Here is a 19,055-nt window from a genome sequence, read left to right as displayed (position 1 = left end):
AATTAATTAAATTATGCACGTTGTTGCCGGGTAGCAGCTTTTTCTCTCAATCACAACATGTGGCCCACTTGCCCCCGTTACTTTACTATTTTGCATTATTTATCGTATTGATACATGGGAATGACTCTCTTTATTCAATTATTTAATGCATTATTACGTGGCATTAGCCTTTGCCGATTAAAGAATTCGCGGGACTGTCGCCTCGGCATCTCCTCCGTCCTGAGCAATCTTTTTCTGAGAAGATAATGTAAAAATAAGGCGGGAGATCTGACAAAACTTAAACCTTGTGCATTCCATTACAAGTTACTCAACTATGGAATTTTTATTCTCCATAAATTCCCCAATCTTGTGCAACACGCTAGGCTTGACCTTCAGGTTCGACCCGCCTCAACCCTTGCGCACCTAGTGATCATCTCGATGTCCAATTATACGCAACAACTGACGACTTCTGGTCTTTGTTTATTGATACATTTCATCCGGCAAGAATGAAAAGAATTCATATAAGATGGCTTTGAAGAAGTCATATGAAATCATTTAACATTATCAAAATATCTAACCTTGTTTGATAGCAGAATTCTATTTTTCCGTACTCAAAAGTATAGAGTTTTCTTTTTGGGAAAAATTAATTAATCAGGAAGAATAGAATCCAATTTTTAGGTGTAAATACACTACTTTTAGATAATTATTTACCTCAAAATGTTACAAATAGTTACTGGCAAAAATCTTTCATAATAGAACAAAGTCTCATATGAGGTCCTTCTGACCAATCTTTTTATGAGTAGATTATCTAAAAATAATGTCTCGGCATCTGTTCTCTTGTCTTGACCAATCTTTTTATGAGTAGATAATCTAAAAAAAATGTGGAAGTTCCGATAAAACCATTGAAGCATGTGCAATCCTGTGGGCTCAGTGCGCATCTCACTTCAAGCTCCGTGTACACGATCCATTACAAATTTACTCAAATATGGAATTTTTATTCGGCATGAACTAGCCAATCTCGACGGGGACAGTTGGCCCTGACTAGATCGCGAGGTGATTTGATTTAATTTTTTTGTTTGGTCGAAAGGTAATTTGATTTGGGTGAGTAAACAATTGTAGCAGTGTCTGACAAATAAAAAATTATCGCTGCACTTTCAACCGTTAAAAAATTGAGCCGCTACGATTTTTGTAAGGTTTTTATGACAAATATTTAGACACGATAACTTACCGCAACTTTTTAGCTGCGTCCGTCCAATATCGAAGTAGTTTTTCGAGTTGTTTTGACCCGTGAGGTTTCGAACTAGGAGCCATATCGTGCCCAAAAGAACTTGAAATATTAGAATGGAAAAAGAGAGAAGAGCAAGAGGGCCATTTGCCAGCTTTGCTAGAGGGTCGCCAGCCCTTAGCAAATAATGGCAGAGGGTTGCGAAACCCTATGCAAGCAACCGCAAAAGGGTTGCCTGACCTTAAACGAAAACGGAAGAAGGCCAGTGACCCTCCATGGGATGTATTAGAATAATTTCTATGATTTTCTCTACTTATTTTGATTATACATATACATATATATATATATATATATATATATATATCTGATTTGATTACATTCGATTGGTTTATATAGTCATTTAATAAAACCTAAGCTATCCATGTACTCCTTTTTTGACACATTGAAATACACATAATTTTGTCAATTATTATTTTCTGCATTAGTCTTAGCTAAAAGATATATAAATATTTCTAATAGGATCTTTGCCTACATTAATACCTAAATTTTGATTAGATTTTTAATTAAGCCTTAATTTAATTTAGGGAAAATTTCAAATAAGGACCCGAAGTGAATCTTTTTTCTCAAATAAGGACCAAAAATGAACTTTATGTCAAATAAGAACCCAAAGTGGATCAATTGTTTCAAATAAGGACTCAAAGTGAATTTTGTGTCAAATAAGAACTCAAAGTGATCAAATTCAGGTTCTTATTTGGAATTGATTTAACTACTTCGGGTTCTTATTTGAGACAATGGGTTTACTTTAGGTCTTTATCTGACACAAAGTTTATTTCGGGTCATAATTTAAGAAAACTAGTCAACTTTGAGTCCTTATTTGAAATTTTCTCTTTAATTTATTTTTCCTTTTTTTTCGGATAATAAATAATAATAATAAAAAAACCATAAAAAATAATAAAAAAACAAAAGAAGAAGTAGCCTATCAAGGCCGAGCCTTCGCACTTAGACCCTTAGAGACTTCGGGGAACTCAAAGAGCGAGCGAGCGAGAAAGGTAGAAATCGGGTTGTAAGTTCAAGCGACCTTCCACCAAGAGACTTCAGGGAAGGCCGGTGGCAAGCGAGCTTGTCGCGACCTCTTTTTTTTGACGCCTGCGATCGGGTACGAGCGCCTAAAGGAGGCTAATGGCTCGGCTGAATTTATTAAGCATGGACTCTCCCAAGTCCACCAATTCACGACTTAATCGTTCAAGTTTTTAACCCGTAAATTAATTTTAAAACGGAGTCGCCACTAATCGGTTTGGGGTGGGTCGATTAGAAACCCAAGCGAAGTATCGGGAGAAATACTCGCTCCTACGCAACCAGAGAAATTAGGATCGGGGACTTGATTATACTAGTTAATTACTAATGCCCTTTCGGTACCTAATCCCGTTTAAACCCTAAGGCTTTTGGATGTTTGAGGGATTTTCCATGCATTTTGGGAGGAAATTTTTCTTTTAGTCTTTTTTCTAATTTTTTGGACACAAAAAGGATTTTTTTGGATTTTTTGGTATTTTGGAAAAATACAAGTCTTTTCGGCTTTTTCTTAATTTTTTGGCTTTTTCATGAATTTTTGGCTTTTTTTGGATTTTTGGCATTTTTTTTTTTTGGGAAATAAAATATATTTTAATATTTTACAAAATATTTTTGGAAAATAAATTATTTTTGATTTTTCTCGATTTTTTAGAAAATAAAACATTTTTCGACATTTTCTTAAATATTTTTTGATTTTCTGGAAATTAAAACATTTTTTAATATTTTTTTGAAAATAAAACACTTTTTGATTTTTTGAAAATAAAATATCTATTTTTTATTTATTAGAATATTATTTTATATTAAAATAACAAAATAAAACCAACCCGGGTCGAATCCGAGGGTTGGGTCCGACCCGGATTTTTCGCTTTTTTTTTTTTTTTTTTTTAATTTTATTTAAACGACGCCGTGGCCGGGCGTTTGGGGACGCCCGGCCCGGCCCGACGACCCGGGTTCCTAGCGGAGCCCTACCCGGGTTTGACCAGGAAACCCAACCCGGAACCGGAAACCGGGTCGGACGGACCCGCGAGCCGACCCGGTCCCAGCCTCCTTTCTCCTTCGCTCGCTCACGGCGCTGGTGTGGGGGAGAAGCGTCACTGGCGACGACAGCAGCGACGGCGGCCACAACGGCGGCGACGACGGGCTAGACGGCGGCCACAACACGACCGACAGTGGCGACAAAACGGTTCCGGCGAGGATGAGTGAGGATGGGTCGTGCCGGTGTGGCGGCGGCGGCACGGTTTGAGAGGGGGGCGTGATGACGACTACGCGACCGAGGCGGCGGATACAGTGGTGGTGGCGACAAAGGGCTGCGGTGTACGGGCGGCGGATTGGCGACGGCGTCCCTGCAATTTCCAGATCTGGTGCAACCTTGGCTGGTCGGTCGCGGCACGTCATTGGGGCGGGGACGGTAGCGACGAGCCGCGGTTGCAACGGTGGTGCAGAGCCTCCGGCTTCACAGATTTGGCGTTCCCTCCTCCGGCTCCCCTCGCTCAGCCTTGATTTTCTCTCACTCATGCCAGATCCGAGCCTCCACCGGCCGGATCTGACCTTCTCGAAGTCGCTCGCTGCCGGCCTTCCTCGAAGTCTCTCGGTGGAAGGTGGGCTAAGCTCGCAACTTGAGTTCTCTCCCTCGCTCGCCCTTCAATCCTTCCCGATGTCTCTCAATGAAGGATCTCCGAGCTTGCGATTATTGTTCTTCGACGAAGGTGGTGCCCTTTTATAGGCGTGGGAATTCGGTCGACGAAGCTTCGACCGCCGGTGCCCTTCGCGCGCCGAGCGGTTCTCCTCGGCTAAACCGGCGTCCCATCCGAGCTCATCCAGCGAAGCGTGCTCGGCATTGATGGCGCTCAAGATCTTATCTTCTCCGACCGATGTCGGCCTACTCCTCTCGGCCGTAGGCCGTCCTTCGCGCGCGTCGTCGTCTTCTGTGCGCGTGAGTTGCAGAGGCGTAGGGGGAAGAAGAAGGAAGAAGGAAGAAGGAAGAAGAAGAAAAGAAGGGGGCCGGGCTTGGGGGAAAATGGTGGGCCTTGGGCCTACGTGGAAAAGAAAAAGAGGGGGCTGGGCTGGCTTTTGCTTTTCTTGCTGTTTTTTTTGTTTTTTTGTTCATTAATAAAATAAAAACTTAATTAATAAACCTAATTAAAATTAAGGTGTCAACAGAGCCCAAGAGAGAGGAGGAGGCTGAGCGAGAGAGGAATTGGAGGGTGGAGGGCCAGATCCGGCGGGAGAAGACTCGCCATCACCAACACAACTGCTGCTCCACCACCGTTCCAACGCTGTTCCTGCTGCTGTTGTGGCTGCCACCCGAGCGGTGCCGCCGTCACCCCCAGATCCACAGCTGCTCTGGAGTTAAAAAAAAAAAAAAAAAACCGGCGCGACTCGGAGCCCCATCGCGAGATCCACCGCGCTGGGCCGCTGTCGCCTCGCCAAACCTAGCGCCGCCGCCGTCCGTCCGTCGCCGCTGCCCACACCGCCATGCCGTGCCAACGCTGCAGGTAACAGCCACCGCTTGCCGTGTCGTCTCCAGTGAAACCCTAGCAGCCGTCCCTACGTCTCGGCTCGGATCGGACAAGCTAACTGCTCGCCGTCTCGACGATCTGCCACCACCTCGCCTTCACGCCCGCCAGCCGCAGCTGGTTAGCCGCGCACGGTCACACCAGCTAGCGTCCATCATCCACCGCCGTCTCCTTCCCTATAGACAAGCCGCGGCAGAAAGGGGAGTCGAATCGGGTTGGCCAGGTCGGACGCGTGACTCGGCACCCTAGGGTTTAGTCGATCAAACCAGTCGTCGGTCGGACCCGGCCGGCGTCCGGGTTGGGTTTGTTCAAGTGGCCGGGTAGCCTTTGGGCTGGAATTCTTTTAAAGAAGCGGGCCGAGTCGGTTTGGGCTTTTGTGTTTAAAAATCCCGGGCGGACCCGTCCGCGTCTTGGGCGGACAACCCAGGTCGGACCCAACCCGGAATCCAACCCGGTTCGTTTTTATATTATAATAATAAAAAATAATATTTTAAAAAATAATAAAAAATAATTTATCTTCCAAAAAATCAAAAAATAAAAAATATCCCATTTTTCCTAAAAAAGCCAAAAAAAAAAAGTCCGAAAAAGTCAAAAATGATTTATTTTAAAAAAGATCAAAAATAAAAAAAAATTGCTTTTTATGTCCAAAGAATGAGAAAAGGATCCAAAAATGCTTTTCCTCCGCAAATGTATGGTAAATCCTTCAAAAATTCAAAAAACCTTATGGTTTAAATAAAATTAAGTACCGAAAGGGCATTAGGGATTAACTAGTATAATCAAGTTGCCGATTCTAATTACTCTAGTTGCATAGGAGTGAGTATTTCTATCGATACTTCTCTTGGGTTTCTAATCGACCCACTCCAAATCAATTAGTGGTGACTCATTTTAAAATTAACTTATGGGTTAAAAACATAAAATTATTAAGTCGTGAATTAATAAACTTGGGAGAATTCAAGTTAAGTCTAATAGACTTAGTCAAACCATCAACCTTGGCGCTCGCCCCGATCGGACGCCCAAAAAAAAAAAAAAAAGAGGTCGCAACAACCACTTGTTCAATTGTTTATATATTTATTTTTTCAAATTTTTCTTAGGGCTAACATGACACTTAGTGGACATTATATTAGGACCATGTAGTCGCCATGCTAACATTTTGTCAAAAACTTGGTTGGAACTTGGCCGAAATACATCAATTTGCTTAAGTACATTAGGTGATTGAAACCACAATTCAGTGGTCATGTTGTGAATGCCACCTAAGTTTTGTGATCGCATGCGGAACTTATCCGGTAGGCCAGGTACACAGATATCATGAGCAATATCATTTGGATTTGTCCTTTCGAGAGAAGGGAACTAACAATTGACTTCTCATGATAAATGAAACTCATTCAAGTAACTGGGTCGTTTGCCAATTGATAACCATATAGATTGACTCCATATCTTGCGAAGACTTAATGAAACAAGTAAATGTCCCTTATTGGTTGGTCAAAAGAAAGACCAAGGAATCAATGCAAACGTGCCTATATCAAGTCAATGTCACCATTTCAAATGAAAATTCTTTCCTTCCACATATTACAGACTCTCGACAATGGCAGAGCATATATAAACATCAAAATAATGCAAAAACGCTACGAACTTTTCTTCTTCTCTTCCTCCTCCCCAACATAATTTTTCCGCTTCCATTTCACATTAAACTTAATGGAAACAGAAGTAGTTTATGAGTTGCTTCCTCTCCTAAGGGTTTACAAGGATGGACGAGTAGAGAGACTCAGGGAAAAAGCCACCGTCCCTCCGTCGGTCGACGAGAAAACTGGCGTCCAATCGAAAGACCTGACCATTTCGTCAGACGGTGCCGTGTCGGCAAGGCTTTACGTCCCACAAGCGGCAATGGGTTGTCCCCTGAGGCTCCCCGTTCTCGTGTACTTTCACGGAGGCCGCTTCATAGACCACTCAGCTTCGTCACCAATCTACCACAACCATCTCAATACCCTCGTCGCAGAGGCTAACGTCATCGCCATCACCGTCAATTATAGAAGGGCACCGGAGCATCCTCTACCGGTGGCTTATGATGATTCATGGACTGCCCTCAAATGGGTGGCCTCTCATTCCGCTAGAAACGGCCCCGAGGAATGGTTGAATTCTAATGCCAATCTAAAGAAGGTAATCTTGAATATTCAATTTTTTATCTTCCGTTTGTAGCCTACTTTTTTTTTTTTTTCGTTTGAAATTTCGAGACTACTCAATGACATATAGATACGAGTCCATTCTCATTATATCCCTCAAATGAATGTATAAGCTCTTATTTGAGGTGTTCAACATTGAAAAAGTGCAACTTTAAGCTCTAACAGTTCGAGGGAAAAAAAATGGTAAAAAAGCACACTAAACACCTAGACACTTGTTAGTCTGAGATTTCTGTTTCTTGTTTGTGCTTTTTGTATGTTTTGTCCCAAAAGGTCTAGACGATTTTTTAACGAATTGATCGAATTGCGATTTCTTGAAATAGGCGACAATATATTCCCGACTTAAGGAACACTTTTTATTGGTCTGAACTTAATGAAGAGTTAACTAAATAGGATATATTTCACGTTGATTGTGCTGCTAAGTTTTAAAAAAAAAAATGATTTTTTTTTTTTTGGTCGTAGAGGTAAATTTCTAGAAGAATCGATATGTTGCAAATGGTAGTGGTAAAAAACATTACCTGCCGCCTAATATAGTTTCTGATGACCTATCAACACTTTTATAAATTTACCAACTCCTTTCACAGTTTCTAAATTACCAAAATTTCTATTTTTTACCAACTTTTACTTGTTTTTTTTTCTTAACAATGCCTTAATATCTACTAACTCTTGTATAAATTTATCCGTCTTTATTCAAGTGACTTACCAATATTTATTTAAATTTTTTCCTAAAGATATGAAATATTCTATTGAGTTACCACTTTTATTTGTCTTGCTTACCAATTTTTTTAACTTTACTAACTCATTTTCAAAATTACCAACCTCAACAAGTGTTATTACTAACTTTTCTCCAACTAGAGTTATTACCAACAAGTATTGCGTTACCAACTCTTATTTGACTTATTACCCACATTAATTTGGATTTTTTAAAATTACCAACAACACTTAAATCTGCAGAAAAAACTTCTCTTATCTTTGACCAACTTTTTATTTACGGCCCATACTAACAAAATACTTAGAAAAAAAGGGACACCTATCATTTTTTTTTACCAACATTTTTTTTTTGCACTCACCAACATTTATTGATGTTAAGTAGCATGGGAAAAATGTTGATAGGTTGTCTGTAAAATAAACAAAAAGTGCCTTATCCCACATAAAAAAGATAGGAGTGTGTGGGTCAATATATAAGTGTGGAAGTCTTCCAAAATAACAATTAAAGACAATGGGCTAAGTGAGCGTGTCCCTACAATACCTATGTGGAGGTGTCCGATTATTAGGCGCATTATAGAATTTTGCACACTTGCCACTAGAAATCACAATTGGCACTACTCAGTGATTATTATTCATGATTTTTTTTTTATTCAAGCGATTATTTTTTATAATGGTTGTTAGGCATCTTACAACCTTTGAAAGGTTGTATCTTTTCAGAATTGATTAAATTTGGAATAAAATTATTATTATTATTATTATTATTATTATTATTATTATTATTATTATTATTATTATTATTATTATTATTATTATAGTTTTAATTTACAATTTGTCTTCTGTTCTTAAAGCAACGTTTCAGAGTGAAGATTGTATCTATTCTAAAACATTGTTATAAATTTGTTGTCTTCGTCTCGATATTTTTTACAAGTATTATTTTTAATTGTTTCCTTTCAAGAGTTCTTTGAGAAATAGCAGAATTACTATCCAGTATTTTCATTTGAAACATTATTCTATTCTAAAGGATTTTTGCCAATAATTATTAATAACATTATGGGGTAAATAATTCCTTAAAAAAATACATTCACGCCTCAAAATCCTATTTCTTTCTTCCCGATTGATTAGTTTTCCCCAACAAAAGAAGTCCCATACTTTTGGGTATGGAACAATAGAATTCCACTGTCTAAAATGGTTAGATATTTTGACAATGATAAATGATTTCATATGACTCCCCCACAGACATCTTATATGAACTTGTACTCTGAGAGTAGTTTTCATTCTTGCCGGATGATATGCATCAGTAAATAAGGAGCAGAAGTTGTCAGTTGTTGCGTATAATTGGACATAGATGATCATTAGAAGGGCAAGGGTTGAGTCAGGTCGAATCTGAAGATCAAGTCTAGCGTGTTGCCCAAGTTCACCTGTCATATAAAACTATTATATAGTAATTTCTGAATTGGGGAAGCTCGGGATTGGACCAAAAATGAGTGGGTCAAGCTTTCTTATGCTTATTTATCTCTCGGATTAGGAGAGCCGAGCGGACAGACCATAAGTTTTTTTTTTTTGGTCGAAAGAAAACATATATTAGATCAAACGGTAGTACAAGCAGATGCTAAAGCTTCCGAAGAGGTGATATCCTGGAAAATAAAGGGAGGGAAAAGAAGCCAGTTGCGTACTGGGCCATGATCTCGGTGGGCTTTAGAAGCCCAATCAGCTGCTAGGTTTGCTGTTCGGCGAACATGGTGGAGAGAGATATTAGGGCATCGAGAATACACTTCGCGTAGAATCGCAAAAAGATGGCACTCCATCCATGGTGGCTACTGCTGTTGCTGAACGATTTCCACTAACGACAGACAATCAGACTCAATCACGATGTGTTGAAGATGAAGTCCCTGCTGGATCAGATGTTGGATAGCCGATATGAGAGCATAGATTTCAGCTTGGAGGCCGATTGGGCTGGAACAGTTCTGGTAATCACATCGGTAAGAACTCCTTTACAATCTCTGTAGATACACGCAATTGATCCATCCTCCGACCCTGGTCGAAAAGCCCCATCAACATTACATTTAAGGCATCCCTTTTCAGGCGGTTTCCATCTCCGATTTGAACTGACCAGGTTGTTGTTGATCCGTTGTACAGAGGGGTGTAAAAGCATGATGATTCGGCTGTGGGCTAAGGCGTTGTCCACGGCTTGGAGAGGATCTAGTTGGTGTTGCCGAAAAACTGCGTTGTTTCTTTGTTGCTAGATCTCCCACAGCAAACTAGCGATCACTTTGAAATCAGGGGACGCCTTTGGGAGGGTAGCTCGGGTGGCAACCCAGGCATCAAAACGTTGAACCGAGGTAGGTGAAATCGAGACCCTAACTTCTTCATGATTCCATATGTTTTGTGTCCAAGGGCAGAAAAAGAAAAGATGTTCAATCATTTCTGGAATGTTGAGGTTACAAAGTGTACAGTAGGGGTTAGGGGAAATATGACATTGATAGAGATTAGCTTTTGTAACAATGGCGTTTTTACAGGCTAACCACAGAAACACTTGAAGCTTAGGAACAGTTCACATATGCCAGATTTTCCTCCATAACTAAGCAGGGGTGTTATAAGAGGATGAAGCTACATTAATTGGGGTATTTTGGGTCGAAGAGATATAATGATAACAGCTTTTCACTGTGTAGGTACCGGAAGAAGTAGTAGTCCACACTAATTGATCATGCAGGAGCGAAGGGTTGAGAGTTGTATTCAAAATAGCTTCACTGACCTGGGCATCAAAGAAAGTGGTAACAAGAGAGGTCTTCCATTCCGATCTTGGTAAGTCTATTAGATCAGCAACTACATCAGGTTCTCCCTCCTCTGCTACTCCTCCTATATGACCAAGTGGTAGTAATGTATCTTCTCTTATTCGAATCTGTGATCCATCCCCAACGAGCCAACGAAGTTTAGCTGTAATAGTATCTCGACCTTTTAACATACTCTGCCACCCCCATGAAGGTCGATAGCCTGATTGGGCATTTTGGAAAGAGGAATACCTAAAATATAATCCCTTGAAAAGCTGACTCCATATAGCATTAGGTTGTTGTAAAAGACGCCAAGCTTACTTACCAAGCATTGCTTTATTGAAGTTAATCAAATCTCTGAATCCTATCCCCCCTGATGCTTTTGACTGCTTCAATTCTGACCATTTTTGCCAATGAATTCCAGATTGATTGTTGTGTTTGCTCCACCATAATGCTGAAATCTTCCTCTCTATTATCTGCAGAGCGACAAGGGAAGCTTAAAGATGGACATGGCATATTGAGGTAAGGCCTAAATTACTGATTTCAGCAAGATTTCCTTGCCACTTTTTGATAAGAATTTTTCCTTCCAACCAGCTAATTTAGTATTGACTCTTGCCAGGATCCAAGAGAACATCTCACGTTTGGAACGACCCCAATCAGAGGGGATGCCCAGGTACTTACCATATTTACTGACCAATGGTATTCTCAGTTCATTTGCTAAATTGGTTTGTAAGGAGATAGGCAGTGTTTGCTGAAAAATAAACCTGATTTGTTCCGGTTAATGAGTTGGCCCGTAGCTAGGCAATATTGGTTTAGGATATTAGCAAGATTTTGGCATTCAGAAATTATGGCTTTTAGGAAGAATACTGAGTCATCAGCAAAAAACAAGTGGGATAACTTAGGACAGGCTCTATTGAATTGAATCCCCTGTAGGTGACCCATATCCACAGCTTGGCTGATAGTAGTTGATAGAGCATTAGCAAGTAGAATGAAAATATATGGGCATAGGGGGTCACCTTGGCGAAGCCCTCTAATAGGCTGAAAGTAAGGGAGCTGTTCCCCATTAAAGCGAATACTAAAGGAAGCCGTAGTAATGCAAGCAATAACCATAGTAACCTAACTGTCATGAAAGCCCAACTGCTGTAAATAGGCTTCCAAGAAATCCCATTCAACCCTATTGTAAGCCTTCTGCATATCTGTTTTCAAAATAAGATTGAATCTTTTCTTGCATGTTCTTACTTTAAACTGATGAAGCACTTCTTGCACCACCATGATATTGTCTTGTATCTACCTGTCACCGAAAAATGCTGCCTATTCTTTTGATATCAAAGTAGGGAGCCAAGGCTTAAGTCTGTTGGCCAGAATTTTCGAAATAATCTTATAAGCGAAATTACAAAGACTGATGGGTCGGTACTGGTCAATGCTTTCTGGATGGTGAACTTTAGGAACGAGGGCAATTATTGTTCTGTTTAGTCTAGGAGGCATACAACCTGTTGTGAAGAAATCTTGAACTATTTTAATGATAGTTGTTTTGATGATATTCCAGTGTTGCTGATAGAAGAGGCCATTAAGGCCATCAAGTCCAGGAGCCTTAGAAGCACCAAACTGGAAAGTAGCCTAGTAAATCTCCTCCTCTGTTACCCCACTCATCAATTGTTGATTCATTTCAGGTGTTACCACAGCTGGACATTGCTCTAAAAATGGACGAAAATCCTGGTATCCCACATAGTAATATAATTGAGAAAAGAAACCCATTGTCATAGCCTTGAGCTGTTCTGGTTCCCTGATCCAAGTCTGGTTAGCATCTTTAAGCATAGCAATTCTACTTCGTTGTCTCCTTTGCATAGTACAGGCGTGAAAGAATTTTGAATTTTTATCTCCCCATTTCAACCAATGAATCCGTGAGCGCATGGCCCAGAACTGCTCCTCTTGATTCCACAGTTTTTGGATTTCAATTCTAATAGCAGTGGCTTGCTCCTTATCGCCAGTCTGATTAAATTTTCCTATTGATAATTGTCTGCAGTTGATGTTGTAATTAGGAGATTCGCTGATGGCCATTACTAAACCTTGCCTTACTCCAGCTAGCTAACTGATCAGCAACTGCTTGCAATTTAGAGACCAAAAAGGTATTCCTTCTCTCCCAAGTCTGTTTTATTACCTCTTGACATTCTTGATCTTGACTCCAGAAAGCGTCATAATGAAAGGTCTTTGCTCGCTTGACAGATGGAGAACGAGTGTGCAGCAGTATAGGACAGTGATCCGAACCTATAGGTGGTAGGGCAAACACTTCTGCAGAAGGGTATGATAGCATCCAATCCGTGGAGCAAAAAACACGATCTAACTTCTCCTTCACCAGAGCATCCCCTGCTCGATTATTTGACCAGGTAAATTCACATCATTTACTGTGCAGTTCAAGTAAAGCACGGTCATTGATTAAATTTCTAAAGGATATCATTCGCGAGGTAATGGCTGGTCTTTTTCCCATTTTCTCTTAGGGGGAAAGGAAATAATTGAAATCACCTACACACAGCCAAGGTAAATGATTTGCAGTAGATATTACCCTAATTGTATCCCAAAATGCCTAGCGTGTTTGATAAGTTGAAGGGGCGTGCAGGCATGTTAAATGCATCGAAGCAACTGTCAAAGGGTCAAGGACTATGAGATCTACAAAGTGATCATCTGACTGTACAATAGTAACATCAAACAGGCCAGTCCAGAACACAGCAAGTCCACTTAAGAAGCCAAGTGGATCTTTCAAAAAAGAGTGAGGGAAGTGAAATCTTCGCTGTAAGCTAGTCACAACTTTCTATACATTCTTTGTTTCCATTAGAAAAACGATGTCGGGCTTTTCAGAGGCTAACAATGCCTTCAGTGCTTGAATTGTCAGGGGATTGCCAACCCCTAACAATTCCAACTCAGGAGTTTCATTTGGAAACGATGGCTGTTGAGGGCCAGCCACTAAAGCCCAAGGAGCAGGATTGTCTGCCACAATCATAGGAGTGTCCATAAGGTGGGTTTCATCAAAGTCTGCAGAGTAATTAAGTCGAGTGTCATAAGGTGAGTATCTTTTGGTTTTCTCACTTGATCCCCCAATTGGCATTGGTCGAGGGAGTTTGGGTTTCTTCTGTTGGGGAATGTCCAATGAAGGTAGCTGAATGCTCTTCATCTTTGCCTTTGCAAGTACCAACTCTATAGTTTTCGCTATTGGGTTGACAGAGTTCAGATGCGTGAAAGTCCCTGGTGGTAGAACAGGGGCCAAAACAGGGGCCTCTGATGCAAGAATGGGAGGGAGAGCTGGGATAATGGCCTGCATAGCTGGAGGGGTTTCAGGTACTGTCTCTTCCATCTATTCTATAGGTGCTGAAGGATGATAAAAAGCATCCCAATGAGGGCTAAACCGTTTAACCTCCGCTCTCAGCCACGGGCCATAGGCCATCGTCTCGCGGCCTTCAAATTGTGCTTCGTCATAAGGGTAATCTTGACATGACGCTGCATAATGACCAAGCTTTCCACAAGAATAACAGTAGTGGGAAAGTTGCTCATACCAAAAATCTAGCCATAGGGGTTTGCCTTCAATTCTTATAAGCTTGCCTGACCTTAAAGGTGCTTGCAGGTCTAATTCTATGCGGACTCTCCCAGATGTATCCGGTTTCACTTCCAGAACTCGACCCACCTGTTGCACGGCTCTTCGAAGAAGCGGTGGAGTAGTCCACTCCAAAGGTAAGCCTATCATATGCACCCAAAAAGCGCACTTAGAAAAATCGTAACAGTGTAACGGAGTATTGGGTTGCCATGGACGTAGATGGACCAAATGACCTAAGAATAACCAAGGGCTACCCTCTAATATACGCCGTTTTTCCATTTCAGATCGAAATGTAATGATATACAGCCCGCTATCACTAGGAGAAATCTCAACTTGATCAACACGCCACGCTTTCTTCATCGTGACTTGAAAAGCAGATAAATTGACAGTAGGATTTGTGAAGATATTACCAACCAGTATAAGGCGACAGTCCTTCAGTTTTTCTGAGGCAGGTATGTCATCCCAAACCTCCAACTCCTGTTCCGAACACAGACGTCCCAGACGATGACACAACGAAGCAAGTCGCGAGGTATTTTCACTTTCATCCATAGCCAAAATATTACAGGAATTCAGTAATTTGGGTTAAGTGACAGAAACATAGTACTGAAACTAAGCTTTCAGGGGTTGCATGTTGCGGATCGCATACATGCAAATCTGAAATTGCGGATTCAAGTGAAATTGAGAAGACTGGTAGCAAACAGAAGGGGTTGAGAAGAGGATGAAGATCGCGATGACTATAAGGGATGAGAGAAACTTCGCATGCAAGGCAATCCACGAAGGCGGGATCAGTTATGGCGGAATTTGAAGTAAACAAAGGAGGGTCAAACAGAATGTGAAGTGCAGAAAGATAACTGGGAAGACGGGAGACATTGGTGAAGACTCGATCATGACGCGAGGAGAAGCTCTAACATAAACGAGAGAAAAGGATGACTTTCATTGGGCAGACCATAAGTTGATCGCTCTAATTGCATCATTATCATAATAAAATAATAAAATACTAGCTTTTGACGAGCCACAATAGATAAAAGTCAATGTGCACTTTAGGTTGACGATATAATAAATCATAAATTGGTGCTCAATCAATTGGTGGTAGTATCAATATAATAAAATCTATGGTCAATTCAAAACTTGCACTATCTCATACTTTAATACCATGTAAAATTTTATGGGGACATTACTAATTAGTTTAAATGTTTAAGCTATTAGATGAGTGGATAATATACTATTTAAAACTTGTAACACCTTAAACATGCTCTCTCCAATGATATACATTCAAGCAACGCTGACCAAAACAACAATCTATTCTCTTGTCAATTTAACTAGGTCATTTTTCGTTCTACTTAGGTATTCCTGGCTGGAGATAGCACTGGTGCCAACATAGTTCACAACATGAGCATTCGATTGGGAGAGGAAAAGCCAGAGGGAATTGAAGTTTCAGGAGTTATTATGGTGCATCCTTTCTTCTGGGGCGATGAACCGTTACCTTTTGAGACAACTGAACTTGAAAAGAGGTCCTTGGTCAAACGGTCCTGGAACATAGTGAAACCAACCAACGTTGGCTGTGATGACCCGCTAATAAACCCGACAATGGACCCTAGACTCTCGAGTTTAGGTTGCAATAGGGTTCTAATCTGTGTTGCTGAGAAGGATATTTTTTGACACAGAGGGTGGTATTACAAGGAGGTGCTTAGTAAGAGTGGATGGAAAAGAGTTGTGGAAGTGATGGATGCACCAGGGGAGGATCATGCATTTCATTTGTTTAATCCTACTTGTAATAATGTTGTGAATTTGATGAAAAATATGGTTTTTTTCATGAAGGAAGATAAATAGTGTTATGACATATTAGTGTTAGCGACTTCTTTGCTTAGGCTAAACCTCGTTTATCTCTATCTCTATTTGTATTGAAGATGAATTCCTCATGCTATTTATCTTCTTGAGATAATCTTTGTTGTCATATCAAATGCACTTTATAAGAAATGTTATACTTTCGTACTAATTTAATTTTCGGATGATTTGTCAAAGGAATGCAAAATCTCCTTCGAGTTTTTCATCGGTACAATCCTTGGGATGTGTCACCCTATAAAGTAATTTCATGTAAATTAAATGACATTATAACCTAATGCATGATTGGTCATGGAGAGAACTAGAAGGGATATCCCTCTTCGGTGGAAGAGCTTCTCTCTCTCTTTAGTGATGAGCTTTCCTCCATGGCTTCAATGGCTGCTCGCACAAATCAATCTCTGAATCCTCCACGATTTTGGCTTCGATGCTCTCTCTAGATGGCTTTGAGGGCACTCCAGATCTGGTAAGGAGATACCCAAACCCTAACCCTAATCCTTAGGGGTGATCGGTTCCCGGTTCGGTCCGGTTCCACCCAAGAATCGGGAACCGGACCGGGAGGACCGGTTCCCACTTTCTGGACCGTGGACCGGATTGGCTATCTTGGAACCGAGAACCGAACCGGACCAACCTATCCGGTCTGGTCCGGTCCGGTTCCAATGAACCATCACTTGTTTTCATTTCATTTAACAAAAAAATAAATAGTAATTACTTGTAAAGTAATGTGCGAGATTATGATCTGGTCAAGTTTTTTTATTCACTTTGTGACCAACAAAGTGACGCCCTACTAAATTAAAAATGTCAACTTTGTGGAAACAAAGAGAGCCAAAAGATTGAAATCTCCTAACGAAGAATTAAATCTCAACAGAGAGCCAAGATATTGAAATCCCCTAACGAAGCGTGCTCTTACCCACACCAAAATGCGCGGAGGAGACGAAATCCAACCACCCACTGCCCCCCCAAATGCGACATCAATACATCACAATTGCATGTCAGAAACCAACGAAGATGGGACTACAAAGTATAAATGATCAAACAACGAAGCCGCACGGCAATGAAAACATAGCAAAAGAGCTGATCGAGGATGGGACTCGGGACTCACCTCAAAGAACAAGAGGGCCTTGGGAATTGTCGGGGCAACAACGGGAGACGGGAGAGAGCGAAGAGGGAGGAACTAGGAAGGGTTTGGGAAAATGAAAGTTGAATTGAATTACCGCTGAGTTGGATCACAAAAATTGGGAAAATAGAAGTTGATGTGATGGTTACTGTATATTAAAGCAGAAACTAACATAAAAAAAGAGGGGTTTAGCCGTTCGTTTAGGTTTCAAGAGGGAAAGGCAAGTGAGGAGAATTGCAAAAAATTGGAAAATAAAAGCTGATGTGATGGTTACTGTTGAGTGTATCTCAGAAGCAAAAAAAGGGAGGGATTATTAGCTTTGAGTTATGAGAGAAGAAATGAATATGATGGTAATGGGTACTATAAATTATTTCATAAAAATATATATATATATATATATATATATATAAATGGTCGGTCCGGTCCGGTCCGGTTCCGACCTTGAAACCGGGAATCGGATCAACCGGTCACTGGTTCCAAAAATAGGAACCTGAGATCGGACCGAGACCCTCTAGGACCCGCCCGAAATCGACCGGTCCGGTCCAGTCCGACCGGTTCCCGGTTTGTGCGGTTTCCGTTGCACACCCCTACTAATCCTTTCTCTTTCGAGTCTTCCCCTCCATACTCCACGGACCCTCCCACCCACAATCCACCAAGTCTTCCCCTCCGCAACCCACAAATCCACCCACGACCCAAAGCTGAGTGGCCTTCTTATCCCTCCGCAATGCCATTCAGTGCTATTCCATACCAGCCCCACAGAGCCCCCTTCAATCTAACCCCAAACCATAGCTCCCCAAAACATTTAGCACCAGCAGAATCGATAACTTCAATCTTAGCACTAGTGCGCAATTCAGCCACAGAAAAGCGAGCTCCTACACAACGAAAAATGGAAGGTGAGCAAGAGAATGATCTGAGATTAGCAGCATTATGTAAAAGCCTAGGCTCTCTTTGGTCAGCAAGTGATGTGGTTAAGGTCTCTACTAAAATTCCTCCTACTAAAAGGCAGGAATGCAATCTCACTCTCTTTGGTAAGTTGTTCTCTAAACCTAATGTTAATTTCCAAGCCTTTACTACCATAATGAAAAAGGCATGGAAAACAGAATATGTTGCTTGTCTGCAAAAAGAACCAGGGTTATTTTCCTTCGTGTTCCAATCTGAAGAGGAGAAAGATAGAATTCTAAAAACAGGCCCGTGGTCCTTTGCAAGTAACCTTTTAGTTCTGAAGCAATGTGAGCCAGATATACCAGAGCACTATTATGAGTTTTCTTGCTGCGCCTTCTGGGTTCAAATGGGAGGGATACCTCCAGGGTGGTTTAGAGAGGATGTAGTTGCTGATTTGGCTGAAAGAATAGGCCGAGTAGTAGAGATATAGATGGAGGCTATAGGGAATGGACCAAACAAAGCAGGAAAGGTGAGAGTCGAGTTGGATTTGAATTCACCCTTAAAATCGGGGGCTATATTGGACATTGGGACTAAAAAGCTATGGGTGGAATTTAAATACGAAAGACTTCTACATTATTGCTACTCATGTGAGAGAATTGGCCACTATGCCACCAACTGTGAGGAAATCCCTTATGATCAAACTAAATGGGCAGAAAATAAGGTAGGGAAATACGAACCTTGGTTGAAGGCAAAGGTACGTGACCATAGCCCTCATTGGGAAGCCTTCTATGGAAAATTAGAAACAAATTCAGAACCTGAAGAAGTAATCCCGGAAATGCCTGCAACAGAAAATGAAATGGAAAGGGCCGTGAGAATTGAATCGAATACACGGGCTACTGCTACGCGAAACAAGAAAAGACAAGACTGTTATTCCTCTGATTATATCCAAGAAGATGCAGTTATAGACCAAAGTAAAAAAGACAAAGGGAAACAGATTATGTGTGTGGACTTCCCTAAAGCAAACTTTCAGCCAGAAGACAGCAATAGAAAGAAACCTCTAAAAACCCAGAAAACTAAAAAACAAAGGCGATTAGTAGAGAATGCCTTGACACTTGTTGAGGATATGGAGTTATTGGAAACCCCTGTTTAGATAGTAAAGGAAGGAAATGATTAGGCTTTGGTGGCTAGCCCTAATA

General features: G+C 41.0%; 1 protein-coding gene and 1 long non-coding RNA gene across 2 annotated transcripts; both read left to right on the top strand.

The window, feature by feature from the left end:
• The first annotated feature begins 6,480 nt into the window (after window positions 1-6,480).
• LOC104455377 (probable carboxylesterase 12) lies at window positions 6,481-7,241 on the top strand. Its single transcript, XM_039317680.1, has 2 exons — window positions 6,481-6,942; window positions 7,236-7,241. Exons 1-2 carry the CDS (start codon window positions 6,481-6,483, stop codon window positions 7,239-7,241), a joined length of 468 nt encoding a protein of 155 aa, XP_039173614.1.
• A 5,834-nt stretch (window positions 7,242-13,075) lies between these two features.
• LOC120295437 lies at window positions 13,076-14,158 on the top strand. The gene is made up of 3 exons (XR_005552821.1): window positions 13,076-13,495; window positions 13,655-13,768; window positions 14,052-14,158. It is a non-coding gene; the product is annotated as an uncharacterized LOC120295437 (long non-coding RNA).
• The last annotated feature ends 4,897 nt before the right edge of the window (window positions 14,159-19,055 follow it).

This window comes from Eucalyptus grandis, chromosome 7, assembly GCF_016545825.1.
Source record: "Eucalyptus grandis isolate ANBG69807.140 chromosome 7, ASM1654582v1, whole genome shotgun sequence".
Taxonomy (NCBI): Eukaryota; Viridiplantae; Streptophyta; class Magnoliopsida; order Myrtales; family Myrtaceae; genus Eucalyptus; species Eucalyptus grandis.
This window is presented reverse-complemented; position numbering and strand designations above follow the sequence as displayed.

Excerpts from the sequence above, each read along its gene's own strand:
- LOC104455377 (XM_039317680.1), top strand. The coding sequence starts at position 6,481 with ATGGAAACAGAAGTAGTTTATGAGTTGCTTCCTCTCCTAAGGGTTTAC.